This window comes from Pectinophora gossypiella, chromosome 24 (assembly GCF_024362695.1).
Source record: "Pectinophora gossypiella chromosome 24, ilPecGoss1.1, whole genome shotgun sequence".
NCBI lineage: Eukaryota > Metazoa > Arthropoda > Insecta > Lepidoptera > Gelechiidae > Pectinophora > Pectinophora gossypiella.
In genome coordinates, this window is record NC_065427.1 from 11,019,999 (window position 1) to 11,037,922 (window position 17,924).

A 17,924-nucleotide genomic window follows, 5' to 3' on the forward strand; every position below is an offset into this window, starting at 1 on the left:
CCCGTGCCCCAGCAGTGGGGACGTTAATGGGCTAATGATGAAGTAGCCTAGCTGCAAATAATAATTGTCTTGTGGCCCTGCCCACCCTGATAGTCTTGTGGGAGTAAGTTCTCTCAATCTAGTCAAGTCAACCTAGTCTTTTTTGGTGAACTGCGACACTCATGTACCTTTATGTTTTCCAACTAAATATTAATGTGTGTAAATTTTTGTGTTGTAAATGTATATGTGTGTCGAAGGTTTTACCTAAATAGACTTTTATTATTATTGTATATAGTTTCCATATCTCAGGACTATGGAGTCACGGCGTGCGTGGGGCCGAAGCCAACACGTAGAGGCCCCTTAAGACAATTTAATCTACGTAAATGTTGTGTGACACCAACCGGCGATTATCCCTGTATACACTATGGGAGTGCACCCAAAGACAATCCCCGGTTCGTGTAAGACTATTGCAGAGTATGGGGACAAAGGGAAGGAATTATTACAATTATTAGTCAGTTTTTTTTAAGAACGTTTCTATAGAAATAAGAACTGGCTCTTTCCAGAACATACTGCAATTAACATGTAATAAACTAGAGAAATGTAATGTAGTTTCGTCTGTTTAGTGGTCAATTATAGTTATCAGCCGCCTCTGGAAGTCGCGCCGAGAATCTTCGTCGATATGTGCATATCGCGGGTCGACCGGCGGGTGATAATTTATCGTTGACATTAGTTAACCTGCGATAGCTTATCGCTATCAAGTTAACCCGTGTGATAGCACCACATTATTTTTTATTGTTTTATTTTGTTTGAGATTCGTGCAAAGATCAGTATTATTATGACATTTTATATTATCTACTATTATAGTGAAGATTATGCCGTGGTAGCTCACTCGCAGGTTCGAATCCAGCACAGTCCTTAACCAATGATTGTCGGATTTGTTTTCGAATTCATGCTTGGATCATAAATGATTATCACGTGCTCAGCGGTGAAGGAAAACATCGTGAGGAAACCCACATTCCCGAGAAATGCATCTTCAGAGGTATGTGACCTAACCTGTATTGGGCTGGATTTCCCTTCGCGAGTTGGAAGGTCAGACAGGCAGTCGTAATTTACACATAATTTGCGGATTCTCAAGGGAAGAGTGAATAGGCACTTCAAATTGAGTGCTCCACCTTACACCACATCGCTGCTTAAGACAAGCCTGGTTCGTGATCAAACGCACACAAATCTTTCAATAAAAAAAATACTTACTTTCTGTTCAACAATATATTTTTTTTTAAATCGAAATATCTTACATCGTGTCCTGCGTGCCCGAACACCTGCACGCAGGAGGATCTGATGAGCGCTGCTGATTTCGCCATACTTGTTGCCAAGTTTGCCATCGACACGATAAGAATTTGAAAGTCAGGAAATAGGTAAATGTAAAATATCATGAACTGAACTGCGAAAAGCAATAAAAAGTTAATTTACATTCAAACGTGAGTCAATAGTTTGAATCCAGTTGAATACTATTAGCTGTGTGTGTACAAGTGGTTGATATCAATACTTATTTTACAAAACCTTTTCTATACAATTTTATGTAAAGAATATATATTTAAATATTCTTTGACGGTCTGGGAGTAAAGAAAATTAAGCCTAAAACGCGTTGAGCTCAACATCACTAATTGAAGACCCACGTTCTTGTCGGTGTAGCATTCTCCATGTTACTTTTTTTTTCGTTTAGCTAACACATCTAAATCTAACACACAGAAAATTCATCCGCATGAACGCGCGTGGATGCAATTTTTTAGTTAGACTGCGCGTTTTCTATACAAACGGAGATACATACAAGCAACGGAGTCCCTCAATCAGCGCTTATCGCTATCGACCCATTAGGGTCGATTAATTATTTCAAATATTTTTCCTCTCAGACGACGCCCTGAGCCGAGGTTCGCGCCCAACTGGGCACCCTCAGGCCTGTTGTCTTAAACGTTGTACCGGGTGAGAGCATTCAGCGCACCCCATTTGTCCGGCCAAGTAGTTAATGCCATCTGCGGCAAGTCTACAATAAGTCACGTCAAAAAAAAAAACAAAAAAAAACAAGCAACGGAAGAACACGCATCCACGCGCTACGCTGCGTCATGCGGGGCAGTGTGAGTAAAGCCTAAGCCCCCAGCACGTCGGGTGGCAGCTACCAGGCCTTATATCATTAACAAGTGTAAAGATAACATTCGCAGACGATGTAATCTTACCAAATATTATCAAATAATCGAAGAAAATGCGAGATATTCGGCTTCGGAGATAATACGGATAAGTATTATGTGATAAAATGTTTATGTGGTAACATTAATTAATTAAGCATTTTAGTGTTTCCATAACGTCCCTTTAGTGAACCCATGTAAGTGCCATTTTGAAAAATCACATTCTGGTGTGATTTTTATTAACAAAACCTCGCCATACAAGCTATACACAACAACATAAACAGCCTAACGTCCCACTGCTGGGCACAGGCCTCCCCTCAATCAACCGGAGGGGGTATGGAGTATACTCCACCACGCTGCTCCAATGCGGGTAGGTGGAGGTGTTTTTACGGTTAATAGCCGGGACCAACGGTTTAACGTGCCCTCCGAAGCACGGAATCAGGTGATTTAAGCCTGAAAAGTCCTTACCAAACAAAGGACAGTCTCACAAAGTGATTTCGACAATGTCCCCATCGGGAATCGAACCTGGACCTCCAGATCGTGAGCCTAACGCTCTAACCACTAGACCATGGAGACAAGCTATAATCTCAATTTTATTTAATTTATTACGAGGTTTTGTTGAAGAAAATTACACCAAAATATGATTATTCATTCAATTGGCGTTCACTGGTTTTCACTATGAGGCGATAACGACCTCCGTGGTCCAGTGGTTGAGCGTTGGGCTCACGATCCGGAGGCCCCGGGTTCGAATCCCGGTGGGGACGTACTACAAAAATTACTCTGTAATCTCTAGTTTGGTTAGGACATTACATGCTGATCACCGGATTGTCCGAAAGTAAGATAACACGAACACGGTTCATTTAAATTTGCATGTTATGATATCCTGTTATTGGCGAAGAAATTTTGTACATGTATTATATAAGAAAACGACTATTGTTAATGCTGTTGGATATCTAAATAAATAAATAAATAAATAAATAATCCGTGCTTCGGAATGCACGTTAAGCCGTTGGTCCCATTTACTACTTACTGATGTAAGTAAGTAGTCGTAACATGAGCCATGTCAGGGGCCTTTGGCGGCTCAATAATAAGCCTGACATCAGGGTTGATGAGGTTGATAATCCACCTCACAACCCACACGATAGAAGAACTGTTTTGGCGACTTTACACAATCAATTGATTCAGATAATCGAATTAATATGATAATGACCCCGCCGTGAATCGCACCCGAGACCTTTCTCGCGACAGTCGCCCGCTCTGCCAACTGAGTTGGTCGGTCATCTATAAAACTAAAAATAAATAAACAACTCTGCAATGGCGTAGTATTCGTTCGCTTCGTCTTAAGGTATTTATATAATGTTATGACGTTGGTGGTATAAATATTGGGATATTTTTTTGATAATTCTTTTCATGTTATTTAGATAATGATTTGTATTTAATTTAATTAGTTCGTTAACCCAATGGAGTTCAGAAATTAATCCGGCAGTGATTATTTTAACATTCAGTTCGTCATCATCACTAATTTAAGAGCCACGCTCTTGTCGGTGTAGCATTCTCCATGCTACTTTTTAGGGAAAAATAGGGCAGTGGTTTCCCTCTTGCCTTCCGCAGTACTCTGTCTGAAGCGAGTGGGATGGCGCCCAGAGTAGTCTATTTCAATGCCGTACTAGGACTCCCGTCCTCCGATTCTGAATAGTACTGATAGTTATTGCTGCCCTCTGTCAGGTTCCAGGTTACAGTCGCTGTGACTCGCCTCTTCCGTCCTGCATTGCCGTACCGATGGCTCCCATCTCCATCCTGTTAATGCACAAAAATTCATATAAAACATACAGATTATTCTGTGGAATTGCTGAATCGATTTTGAGAATGTGTCGGCTTTGACTACTTTTAGTAGCTTCTTGGGTAGATTTTTTGTCACATCATGAAATCAGAAATCAGAATCGTTCATTCAACGTACTTATCATGAATTTAAACTTGTTGAAGGGCATTTGTTGTTCTACGTAAAGATACTTCAATATTTTTAATAAGTTTTAGCACTAATGCGTATTATATTTGTTTCCAAACCAACCGAATCAATACATCTCATAAAACAATCAATAAAATAATAACCCAGGTGGGTTGATGATGTTGGTAAACCACCTCACAACCCGCTCGCAACCCACACGACAGAAGATGAAGTAACCGCATCAGCAGGTATCTAGATTTCTAATAAAATCCTTCGATCTACTCTGAACCGGCGTGTGTGTACGAGTATGAAGCGATTGATGAATGTGGAGGAAGCAAGAGAAGTGTGTCAGGATCGAAGCAAATGGAATTATATAGTCTCTGCTTACCCCGGTGGGAAATAGGCGTGAGTTTATGTATGTATGTAATAAAATCCTTGCTAGATTACTATAATATGCATCATGTACACATTGCATACATAATTAATACATGTGCAGGTTTTTTTAATTTTTTATTTATTCATTCAGTAAACCAACTTCTAATAATAAACAGTGTACTTATTTACATTATTACAAAATAATGTGTTGAGTTTAAAATGCAGTGTGTGTGAGGCGGGAGGCGCGCCGCTGACGTCTGGCTGCGCCTGCACATGTGCCGGTGATTATTTTAGCGAGACTCGTCAATTTATCGCGCATATGAATGTGTGTGAGTGGATGCTATTTTTACTATGCATTGTTACTTCGATTTGAATTTTATTTGATGCTTGATGATGTAAAGATATAATAGTTAAAAAAATATATTTATTGTGTCTGTCTACTGTTCCTTTATAGATGCTTTGGTCTACCGGATGAGGGCCTTTAGCGCTTGTTCGGGCAAGTAGTGAATGCCACCTGAGGCATAACTACAAACATTACTATTGCTAATCACGATATTACTGTATAGGCATATTTTCTTCATGTCGATGGCAATTCACGACTTTTGGAATTTCACTCGCTATCATTGTGAAAGGATTCGCTTATCTGTCCGGGGTGATTCGCAAATTGCCCAGGGTGCATCGGAAATGGTGATGTTTTGACAGATAATGCGATTTAAAAAAACCGATTAGGTAATCTATACATACGTACATACATAAACATACGCCTATTTCCCACCAGGGTAAGCAGAGACTATAGAATTCCATTTGTTTCGATCCTGACACACTTCCTTCTCGGTCTATCTCTGCCAGCCCTACCATCAACTAGATAATCTATCAGTAAGTATGTTAAATCAGGCTTTGTAGATAACGAGTAATTCATGCTTAGTTTTAGCGAACTATTTGCAATGAAGGTCTTACCGGGTTACGTTTCCAAAAAAAAAGAATAGAGATGGCGCTGTACAGAGTTACTTTCATGGTTTACAGACATCATCATCAGCCCATAACGTCCCCACTGCTGGGGCACGGGCCTTCCCTATGGATGGATAGGGAGATCGGGCCTTAAACCATCACGCGGGCCCAGTGCGAATTGGTAGTTACTAACGACTGCTAATGCAGCCGGGACCAACGGCTTAACGTGCCTTCCGAAGCACGGAGGAGCTCGAGATGAAAACTTTTTTTTTTGTGGTCACCCTTTTTGTGGTTTACAGATATATTATGCAATTTTTATATTTGTTTTTGGGTATAAATGATGACCCTTGTTATTACACCCAGGCACAACACATCTTCCACGCATTATTTTAGTGATCAAAATAAATGAGAAGCATGCAAGCAAGCATGTAGGTAGCAACATAATTCTATACGTATCTGATCCAAATATCATGCAACAATTATTTTAATTAAGTATGTAGGTAACCTTCACCAAATACAGTTCAAGTGACAAATATTTAATAATCATAAAAATGTTTATCACGTCCCTGTGTTTATCACCGAACAGCGCGACATAAAGGTCTATACACATTGGTATGTATATGTATGTTGTTATATAAAGTTTTATCATGTTATCAGCCATTATCATACGACTCCTAAATACCCCCGGGGTATTCGTAATCAGAAGAATTTCACGCTCATTCCTTATTTGAATATCCACGGTGTTAGTGACATCGTAACGAAAACGTTGAGGGTTGATTCAGACCATGATTCTGAGTTGATATCAAGTGGAATTTTCTGTCGGAAAATTCATGAAATGTTTGTGTTTTTTTTTTCATACTTTTGCGACAAAAAATTCCATTTGAGATCAATCATCCCCCTCAGTATTCGTTACGGTGTCGCTAACACCCTGTATGTAAGTATAATTAATTACCTTCATTAACTACTTACGTCTAATATACATTACCAGATCACGCTTATTTCCCATTTGGGGTAGGTAGAGACCATGTAATTACACTTGCCATAATCGTGATATCACTTTCGCTTCATCCACTCTCATTAAAAAAACTTCGGAAGGGAGAGAAATAAGTTTTTTTGGTAGTGCATTTTGACCCCTGAGGGGTTAAAATCAGGCCACATTGAAGCAATACATCTAAAAATGCAATATTGCTATTTGACATTGCGCACTTACTCTTAGGTATATGCGCAAGTGTCAAATTGCAATATTATTCTTTTTTTAGATCAAATCCAATCAATTAATTTGCACGACCACATAAAAATACAAAATGGTGGTAAAATAATTTACATAACAGAATGAATTCCGTGTGACGTGTTTTGACCCCTGTATCTCGGGAAAGAAGGTCTAATTACTACATAGTGATATGTTTCGATAATTAATTACCTTGATATAATAATGTGGAATATTACCACTGGTTAGGCGCGACATTGTAATTGAGGGTCGGCTGTGATAGTGGGATATGTCAAAATGTCACCCGTACCTAGGGTTGGCACTTTGGATATTTTTTGGTTGTATTTGCCTTGTACGGTCACGAGCATTAATATGTATACACTTTGGTACCATGCCACATTAACTTTTTTGACAAATTGAACTGTAACTCTCATTAAATGTCAAATATGTTAGTGCGAAGTCCTAAAGTGGGTACATTATATTGCTCATGACTGTACTAGACAGGCAAAGGTACGAAGCCCATACAGCCAATTGCCACCTTTAAATGGTTAAATATTTTGCGAAAATGCATGAATATAAAATGTACCATTATTTCCATTATAAGTTATCGTCATTTTTATTCGGGTCGGGTGTGTTCAATATCCGTATCTAACTTCATTCGGGTGACTGAGTAAGAAAATCAAATCAGTGATAATATAAAGTGCTTTTACGTACTAAGTATATTGCTTTTTTAAACTACATAGGACAATTTACTCGTACATAGTCAACTCTCTAGCATTATCCCGTTTTTCACAGGTCCGCTTACCTAACCTAAAGATTTGACAGGTCCGGTTTTATACAGAAGCGACTGCCTGTCTCACTTTTTTATTAAAGGTTAGGTCACGTACCTCCGAAAATGCATATCTCGGGAATGTGAGTCACGATGTTTTCCTTCACCATTTATGATCCAAACATGAATTTGAAAACAAATTCGACAATCATTGGTTTAGGCCTGTGCTGGATTCGAACCTGCGACCTCAAAGTGAGAGCCTAGTGTCTATGAGTGCGATTCTATGTCAATATACAGTACCGGTGACAACCCTACCCGCATCTGCTCGAGCGCCGCCGGTGTGAGATACATTTTGGATGACTTTTTTATGATAATTATGTACCTATTAATTATTTACTTTGATAATTGGTAAACAAATAACTTCACTGTCAATCGTTGAACCTTTGTGTAGCCAATCGCAGTTAATTAATGTAAATGTGGTTGACTGCGCGACTTATATTGCTAATTAAGAAAATTAGACTTCTTCTTCTGTCGTGTGGGCTGTGAGGACCAACTTCAGCAACATATCAACCTCAACGCAACGAAATAGTATTCCTTGTTGTTAAGGAGTTTCTTACGGTATTCTTCTCCACCTATGACCCGTTTCAATGCGCTGGTAGATCATAGGAATCTAGGATAGAACTGAAATAGAATTTTGTGTTTTCCTACATTGAAAATATTTGACATATCTGTTTAAAAACATGTAAATGACACAACCATTGTCTTTGTTTCCAGAATAAAACCAACGAGAGAAGCAAAGAGAGGGAGTGAAGAAGATTAATAAATAGAGAAGAAGAATCACAAATGTCGACGGCAGTCGAAACGAGATTAAACGGGCATGCGGAGCCTAACGGGATGAATGGGATGAACGGGGTGGGGATGAATGGGGTGGGGGTGAACGGGGTGAACGGGGATGGCAGCTGGGAGGCACAGTTCCTGCCGCCACCGCTGAGGATTGACGATAAAGTCCGTGCACAGAAGGTGAGTGATTTTAACATAACATAAGTTCTCCGCTGTATCCCCAATAGGGGTAGTCATAGGTAATAGGTACAGCTATGTCGTGATGTACTGAGTACCCACGGTTTATTATAAATAAATATCGAATAAAAAAGAAAAAAAGACGATATAGTGACTAAGATTGAGAAGGGAATGTTAGGTTGGATTGGACACGTAGAGCGGATGAAGGATAATAGAATTGCAAAAGCGGTATATAAAGCGAAAGTTGATGGTAGGGCTGGCAGAGGAAGACCGAGAAGGACTTACGATGACCAAATTGGAGATGTCCTTAGAAAAGGTTCAATACGATCTACTCTGAACCGGCGTGCGTGTATGAAGCGATTGATGAATGTGGAGGTAGCAAGAGAAGTGTGTCAGTCTCTGTTTACCTCGGTGGGAAATAGGTGTGAGTTTATGTATGTATCGAATAAAAAAATAATAAATGAGTTACTAATTCATGAGGGACTATCCAGGGTACGTTCCTCAGAAACAATATAGATGGCGCTGTACTGAGTTTTCTTCGTTTAACCTTCTAATTTCATGGATAACAGACATTTTTTGCAAGTTTTATCTTTGTTTTTGGGTATAAATGATGACCCTTGGTATTACACTCAGGCTCAAATACATTTTCCACGAATTATTATTTTGAATAAAATAAAACAATGTAGGAATTTAATTCTATACATAATGTAATTCATCCAAATATCAAGTAACATTATTTTTATATATGCTTCTGCCATTACATTGTATTTTGGATTAGTTATGTACTTACCCGAGTAATGAAAAAAAAAGGTAATTATTACTTTAAAGCTGTACAACGCCATCTTGTTTTTGGAAGCCTGGAAAATCCCTCATTGTGACAAGGTTCCAGGACTTATTAATTGAGGACCTCGCGTGACTATGTTTGTTAATATTTCATTGAGACGATAAACCAGATGCAATTGTTTCTAATTAAGCTTCTAGTTAGGGAATGTCAACTTCATTAAGAGTTCGCCAAGTATGGGCCGGTATGTATAGTTGATACTTTATAGAAATAGCGCCAATGTGTCTTTAACTGGTAGAGTTCCGGATTGTTACAATCGGAAGTGTATTATACAAACAGGGACACCATTTTCTTCTTGGAAACTTTAATTATACATACATAAGATAACGCTTAACACAAATACACAAACACACATACATACATGGAACAAATTAAAGAGAAGGCAAACGTCGTGTCTTATAAGGAAGTCAAAGAATTGGCGTTTGATAGACAAGAATCCTCCCAGGACCCTTGCCCAGGGATACGGGTGAAGACCTCAACGGTTGGAGAGGCAAAGATGGGAGCCATCGGTATGGTAATGCAGGACGGAAGGGGCAAAGTCACAGGGACTGTAACCTGGAACCTGACAGAGGGCAGCGGTAACTGTCAGTACTATTCAGAGGCGGAGGACAGAGTACTGCGGGGCGGAAGGCAAGAGGGAGACCACTGCCCTATTTTTCCCTAAAAAAGTAGCATGGAAAATGCTACACCGACAAGAGCGTGGCTTTTAAACTAAAGATGATGAGACAAGAATGGAAAATGCTACACCGACAAGAGCGCCTTAAATCGATGATGAATATCACGCTTGTGTCCCGTTGGGGTAGGCAGTGACCATGGATATCCACTTACTACGATCCTGACACACCACTTTTGCTCCTTCCACTCTCATGTCTTCACGCATGCTCGCCGGTTTAGACTACTCTTGACCTGGTTTTTCTATAAAACATCCTGTGTTTAGTGTAAGTCATACGGTGTAAGTCATGACTTACATCCTTCGGGCAGGGCTGTCGCAGTAGGGTTTTTGCGCGTGAAACATATTAGTCATTGTGACATCGTAAGTTCTAGAAAACACAAGATTTTTTAACAGATGTTTACAATAATATTTTTTTATAACCTACTCAATTGTTATCTAAGAGGTTAACTTCATTGCTCTGAGAGTAATTGCGAATAACATTACTTAGGTATATTGCGATGTTAGGTAAGTAACTGTTGATAACACTATATGTTGCAACTGATAGGTAAGTTTAATTATTTTATTGTGGCAATAAAATTCGGGGGTGATTTGATTATTAGTAAGTACTTTTCCAGTAGGCAAAATTATCGTTATCATTTGGGCATACATATTTATCTATCGAGTTTTTAATTACTAATATTATATTTCCATACTGCCGTTTTTTCCCCATTTCCCTTTCTACACGCCTGTATCCTGTATATTCGCCAATTTGATTGTGGTGTTTATAATACATATTACGTCATTCGGTGAGATTCGCCTAAGATTGTGTCTCTTGGGCATGTGCCCGTATGGTAACTTATTGTTGTAATTATTACATAAATAAATAAATTGACACTTTCAATTTTATTTTTGATGGTAGACCATATGACCTCAAGTCGGTGCCCTCAGTATTCCTCCCACGTGAAGGGGTATTTAAAGTTTCCATAATGTTCTTCTATCGTGTGGGTTGTGAGGTGGACTACCAACCCCATGAACCCTGGTGACAGGGTTATTATTGAGCCGCCATAGGCATGACATGACTCATGTAACGACTACGTACTTACATCAGTAAGTAAGTAGTAACCGGGACCGACGGCTTAACGTGCTTTCCGAGGCACGGATCGTCTTACTTTTTGGACAATCAGGTGATCAGCCTGTAATGTCCTAACCAAACTAGGGATCGCAGAGTGATTTTTGTCCCAACGCAGGACCTCCGGATCGTGAGCATATCGCTCAACCTATAATGTACTTGTGGTCCATAAATAACGGAATCTGTCGCAGCCGGTCAATAAAATCGCAATCCATTACAATTGTGGGGTAATTTATACCATCAGAGTAATTACTGTGTCGTTGGAGACCGCACTATAGCACTTGTATGTCGTATGTGGCTTGGTGGATATGAGCACGACTGGAGAAGACCTGCAAGGGTTGACTCTAGGCAAAGAATAAGGAATTATATTACGTATAGAACGGCAACTCTCCGCTCCCCACCAGCGGCTGAGCTAGGTTTACCTCACCCCTAGGTATTACTTTAGTCTTGAATAGTACGGTGTCAATGCACTCTATGGAAGTGAAAAGTGGACTATGACACAGAGAGACAGAGAGAGGTTGGAAGCGTTTGAGATGTGGTGTTGGCGAAGGATGGAGGGTATAAGCTGGACTGAAATGGTGTCAAATGAAAAGGTGCTGGAAAGAGTTGAAGAAACGAGAACCATATTGAAGACTATAGAGAACCAGAGAGGAAATATGATTGGCCACCTGATACGACACGATTCATTTATAACAAACATTATAGAAGGAAAAATTGAAGGGAAGAGAGGAAGGGGTAGACCTAGGATAACATTTATGAAACAAATAAAAGAGAAGGTGCAGGTCGTGTCGTATCGGGAGGTGAAGGTTTTGGCGGGAAGAAGAGAGGAATGGCGATTACTCCACCGACAAGAGCGCGGCTCTTAAATATAGAGAGAGAGAGTACGGTGTCAGACGTCATGTCACACACAGATGCAAATGTAGTGTCTGTGTACAACAAGGTTGTTTGTATGAAGTGTCCGGCCGGGGTGAGTTCAACGCCCATCTTTCATCATCTTTCATCATTTGTCACAGCGTCCGCTTACATAACCTGAAGATTTGATAGAAGAAGAATTGCCTGTTTGACCTTCCGAACCGAAGGGTAAACCAGCCCAATACAGGTTAAGTCACTTATCTAATATTGCGGGTTTCCTTACGATGTTTTCCTTCATTGCTAACCACGTGATAATCATTTATGATTCGATGTAGCGAAAATCAAATAAGTTATTAATTTATCTTAAGTACAGTTTTCACGGAGCTCGGTGGCGCAGCGGTTAACGCGCTCGGTCTGCGATTGTTGAAGTTAAGCAACTTTCGCAAAGGCCGGTCATAGGATGGGTGACCACAGAAAAAAAAAAGTTTTCATCTCGAGTTCCTCCGTGCTTCGGAAGGCACGTAAGCCGTTGATCCCGACTGCATTAGCAATCGTTAATAACCATCAATCCGCACTGGGCCCGCGTGGTGGTTTAAGGCCCGGTCTCCCTATCCATCCATAGGGAAGGCCCGTGCCCCAGTAGTGGGGGCGTTAATGGGCTGGTGATGATGGTGATGATGACAGTTTTCACTAACACAGTTGGCTCGATTATACGGCTTGCCACATAACGTTGGTCTAACAGAAAGCTCGGTGTGGTGTGGGGTACTTAGTTCATCTTGCGATGGGTGTACCTCTGACCCCAATGAGGGTATATCCGTGGGGTTATGTTATGTAATAAATAATGAATTATTATTGTGGTTGTCAGTCACATGCGGTGCAATGCGACTGTTACAGCCAGTTATAAACGGCTCACAGTCACCGCCAGTTATCTTTACAACCTGTACTGACAATAAGAAGACGCTATCACATTGTTATAATATTAAATTGTTGTAAAATCTTTACAAGGTATTAGAGCAGCTGAGAATTGTTTTGTGTTATTGCTACTTCAGGCATAGTACAAAGATTACTATAAATATTTACACTCATACAATCTTACTTTAAAATAACCTACCTACCTACCTATAAAATGCTATTTAGGTTCTATGACGATCTGTGACGTAGCGAGTAGGCGCCGCTACTTCAAAAGCGCACCCCTGATGCCGGGCAGTAGCGGTATCAGTACTGGTTGGAGGCCGAGGAAATGGATTCTGGTAGGGCTCTAGCTAGAACATCACCGATTGAGAAATTGGTCGGTGTATTGAACGGCAGGCAATTTGGGTAACCACCGTTCTACACGCCCTATCTATAGAGTAATGAAAATGGAGGCGATTACTCCACCGACAAGAGCGCAGCTCTTAAATAAAGAGAGAGATCTTACTTTATCTGAACCTACCTAACCTAACTACATAAAGTACTCTACACCGGCGCGCACGCAGAAGAGTTTGATGAGAGTGGAAGAAACGATAGTGGTGTGTCAGGATCGTAGTCAGTAGAATTCCGTGGTCTCTGCCTACCCCAACGGGAAATAGGCGTGATCTTGTGTATGTTAAGGGGAGAGCCTCCACCATGTAGTGAATGACATACAAAAACTCACACTCGTTATATCATACTTCCGGCGAAGTAGTAGATGCCATATTCGGCAAATGTACAATAAGTAAAAAAAAAGTTATACCCAATGGGGTAGACAGACAGAACCAAAAATAATCAAAAGACAACTTGCATCCACTTGATACGAAGTCTTCTCTGCTTTTCACGTATGAGATTAATGGCCAACCTCATCAACCCTGGTCAAATCAAATCAATTTATTTGCGAGAAGACATAGAATACAAAAAAGGCGGTAAAATAATTCAAATAACAATGTTGTGATGTGTTCGGCCTGCATGCAGCCGTACAAATATACAAAAAAAAATAATAATAAAGAAATTGAAAAGAAAATTGTTAAAAATTATACTTATTTAAAAAAAATTTAAACATTTAATTATTTTTATGTTATGTTTTCTGGTGAGCCGCCAAAGGCCCCTGACATAGCTCATGTAACGACTACTTACATATTTACTCTGTCCCTAACACCCTGTATTTACCATTTTACTATTTGACCATATATGTTTATATAAGTACTGAGTATTCTTGCCAACAATAATATATAATAATAATGTTCGCGTGCGAATAATCGCTATGACGTCGGCATCTGAATATGATGATATTTTAAGTGGAAATTCTGGTATAGTGTAGAAAAAATAATAGCAAAAACAAACACATTTGTTATTTTTTGTACTTACTACGTAGGGATTCATAACAATACATACATACATAAACTCACGCCTATTTCCCACCGGGGTAAGCAGAGCCCAAAGAATTCCATTTCCTTCGAAAAATAAAAAATAAAATTGCAAAAGCGGTATATAAAGCGAAGGTTGGTGGTAGGGCTGGCAGAGGAAGACCTAGAAAGACTTACATTGACCAAATTGGAGATGTCCTTAGAAAAGGTTTAATACGATCTACTCTGAATCGGCGTGCGTGTATGAAGCGTTTGATGAATGTGGAAGAAGCAAGAGAAGTGTGTCAGGATCGAAGCAAATGGAATTCTTACCCATATTATTAATATAATATTAAACACTATACATTAGGAAAGGGGGAACCGTGTTGTCCCGAATTTAACGTAAGCGAAGCCGCGGGCAATAGCTAGTACCTATAAAAATAATTGCTGCTTGATATTTGGATCACATTATGTATAGGATTATGTTGCTACCTACATTGCTTCTTCTCTTTATTTTGATCAGATTAATAATGTAACAGCCTCCGTGGTCTAGTGGTTAGAGCGTAAGGCTCACGATCTGGAGGTCCGGGTTCGATTCCCGGTGGGGACATTATCGAAATCACTTTGTGAGACTGTCCTTTGTTTGGTAAGGACTTTTCAGGCTTGAATCACCTGATTGTCCGAAAAAGTAAGATGATTCCGTGCTCGGAGGGCACGTTAAGCCGTTGGTCCCGGCTAAAAACACCTCCACCAACCCGCATTGGAGCAGCGTGGTGGTTGATTGAGGGGAGGCCTGTGCCCAGCAGTGGGACGTTAGGCTGTTTATGTTATGTTAATAATGGGTGGAAGTTATAATTGTACCTTGGTGTAATAAAAAGGGTCATCATCTATACCCAAACACAAAGATAAAATATGCATATCTCGGTTATCCGTGAAATTAGAAGGTTAAAAAATAAAAAAAACTTTACAGCGCCATCTATAGGTATTGTTTTTGACGAGCGTAGCCGTGAAAGTTCCTCATCATATCGAATGATAACTATATTGTTGAATTTGATAATGAAAATAATCCCTGCAAGTGCAAGTCACAGGTTATCTGGGTGTGTTCATAGGCCATATTGACGCAAGTCATCTAAAAAGCAACATTGCAATTTTCTCATTATAACAACAAATGGCAAATAGCAATATTGGCAATAATAGGCAAAATATACAGAAGCAATATATGCAATAGCAATGTAGGTAGCAACATAATTATATATAATATCTGATCCAAATATCAAGCAACAATTATTTTGATATATGCTTCTGCCATTACATTCTAATTTTGAATAATTATGCACCCGAGAAAATAATACCCCCTCCGGTTGATTGAGGGGAGGCCTGTGCGCAGCAGTGGGACGTATATAGGCTGTTTAAGTATGTATGCACCCGAGAAATGAGAAAATAAATAATTGAGAAAGAAAATGTTAAATCTATAAAACACCATCTATTTTTTTTTGGGAAACTTAGCCTTTAATGTCTCTCATTGTCTCCGGACTTGCACCAATGAGTTATTAATTTATCTTAAGTGCAGTTTTCACTAACACAGTCGGCTCGACCATTACAGACGGCGATACGGCTCACCTATCACGTTGGTCTAACAGAAAGCTCGGTAGGCACTTAGTTCATGCGATAGTTGTACCTCTGACTACCCCAATTGGAAATATAGCCGTGATCGTAAACATAAGAGTATTATAAAACGTCGAGCATGTATGAAGATTCTAATGACAGGGGAAGAAACAAGAATGGTGTCTCAGGCCTCTGCCTACCCCATTGGTAAATAGGCGTGAATTTTGATATGAAAATATTTTCTGCAAGTGCAAGTCACAGGTTATCTGATGTCACTCCAACTGGTCCGTGAATCGCCGCGTGCGCATGTTATCTTATCATTGTTATCTTCACAGATGTAACCCCCGCTAATTGCGCATGCTAATTGCTAGTTTGCTATGTTACTGCGAATGACAGGAGTCTAGAGTTAAACTTGATGACACTTTAGTTTATTATCTGTGTGCATTATTAGATCCTCGTGGTCACCTAGAAGAGATTGTCGATTACATAAGATTACTAAATCTTTTAAGGGGCAATGTATACGTTTTTACAATAAGATTCCCATTGACATTCAGAATTTGCCTTTCAACTGCTTTAAGACAGTAGTTAAACAAAAACTTTACAAAAAAGGTTATTATAAAGTTAGTGATTATTTAGAAGATATGAATGCATGTGATTAACTGTCTGAGAACTGATATTAGGCAGCTAAATTACTCAATTGTATATCAATATTTTATGTTTATTTTTATTTTTTTAAAGAACGTCTAGGGCCCTGTGCCGAGGTTTTTCTTGCAGCTTCTTTTCCCCGGCTATGCAGGTTGTGAGAAGCTGCAGTAGTTGTAGGCGGATGAGACGTTCGTTATGTAAAAATTGACGATTCAAAGTGTAACTATGTTACCTACTGAATAAAGATATTTTTGAATTTGAATTTGAATTGCTTTAAGCGATAAGGTAAAATAAATAAATTAACCACAGTTATAGATTGCATTTCCAATTAAAGTATTTAATTAAAAAACTATTAATTACATGCGAATTATATTTGAAATCAGTAATGTGACTAGGTAGGTATATATTATTTATTAATACGTTTTGGAAATATTAATGAATCAATTAGTGAATGAAGTAAATATTTAATTGCCAGACATATTATAAGCTCATTAAGAAATTATGACCAATAAATACTAAGAATATAGTGGTACAATTTGCCGACGGAAGGGCCAATTTTTTTTTTTTTTTTTAATGAGCGCAAACCTCGCGCTATATAAGTACTTAAGCAAATAGTTTGTACCTCAACTATGCACATCACTCGTCCGCAAATTTTACAAAGCACGGAGCTCCGCGATAGTGTGTTAAAAGGTCGTCTTGTGCATTATAACCTACAGGGCAAAAAAATAAATTAAATATCGACTATCATGCAAGCAAATCCCTCCTCATCACAGGAAAGCTAAAAACCTTAGTATGGATCGGATATTTATCAAAAAATATACCATTTGTACCTATATTCTTACAAATAAAGCACTTTGAATTTGAATTTTGAATTTGAATACTTTTGTATGCAGTATCTTACGAAAATGATACAATTGCAGCGTGTCTCATAAAGTATACATTGCCGGTAAAGTAGCTGTGGACTTTGACAAGCAGTAGAGCTGTCGTGGTTAATGTTAATACTGGAGATACGGTACATCAGCTACCACTTTGGTCGAACAGAAAGATCGGTAAGGTGTGGATACTTAGTTCATCTTGCGATGGATGCAATTTTTATCTCAATTGGGAATGTAGTCATCAGCTAATGCTGTTTTTAGGTTAGTTTTTTAAAATTTCACAGTCAAAGGCGGGTGAATAATTAGTTGGATCGTGCACATGTCACGTGTCTGTTTGTTATCAAATGATATAGCGCAGGCGCAGGTCGTGAACTAAGATATTAGTCGTTGGTCAATATCTACTGGTCAAGACCAGCAGATTGGCTTCAGCCAGCCACACAGTCAAGTATATAATAATCTCTAAAATAATAATGATAAAACATACATACTCACCTAAGATTAAACAGCCTAGTACAGGGTGTTAGTGACATCGTAACGAATACAGAGAGGGATAATTTAGACCATGATTCTAAGTTGATATCAAGTGGGATTTTCCGTCGCAAAAGTAT

General features: G+C 39.1%; 2 protein-coding genes across 2 annotated transcripts in view; both read left to right on the forward strand.

Annotated features, from left to right (window-relative positions):
- The window catches only part of LOC126377733 (zinc finger protein 570-like), an 82,654-nt gene that overhangs the window by 62,841 nt on the left and 1,889 nt on the right, over window positions 1-17,924 (forward strand). The window lies entirely within an intron of this gene.
- The window catches only part of LOC126377740 (hexokinase HKDC1-like), a 72,053-nt gene that overhangs the window by 41,910 nt on the left and 12,219 nt on the right, over window positions 1-17,924 (forward strand). The window contains exon 2 of the mRNA XM_050025548.1: window positions 8,178-8,423. Coding sequence (XP_049881505.1) covers window positions 8,247-8,423 — 177 coding nt within the window. The 5' untranslated portion in view covers window positions 8,178-8,246. The remainder of the gene's footprint in view (window positions 1-8,177; window positions 8,424-17,924) is intronic.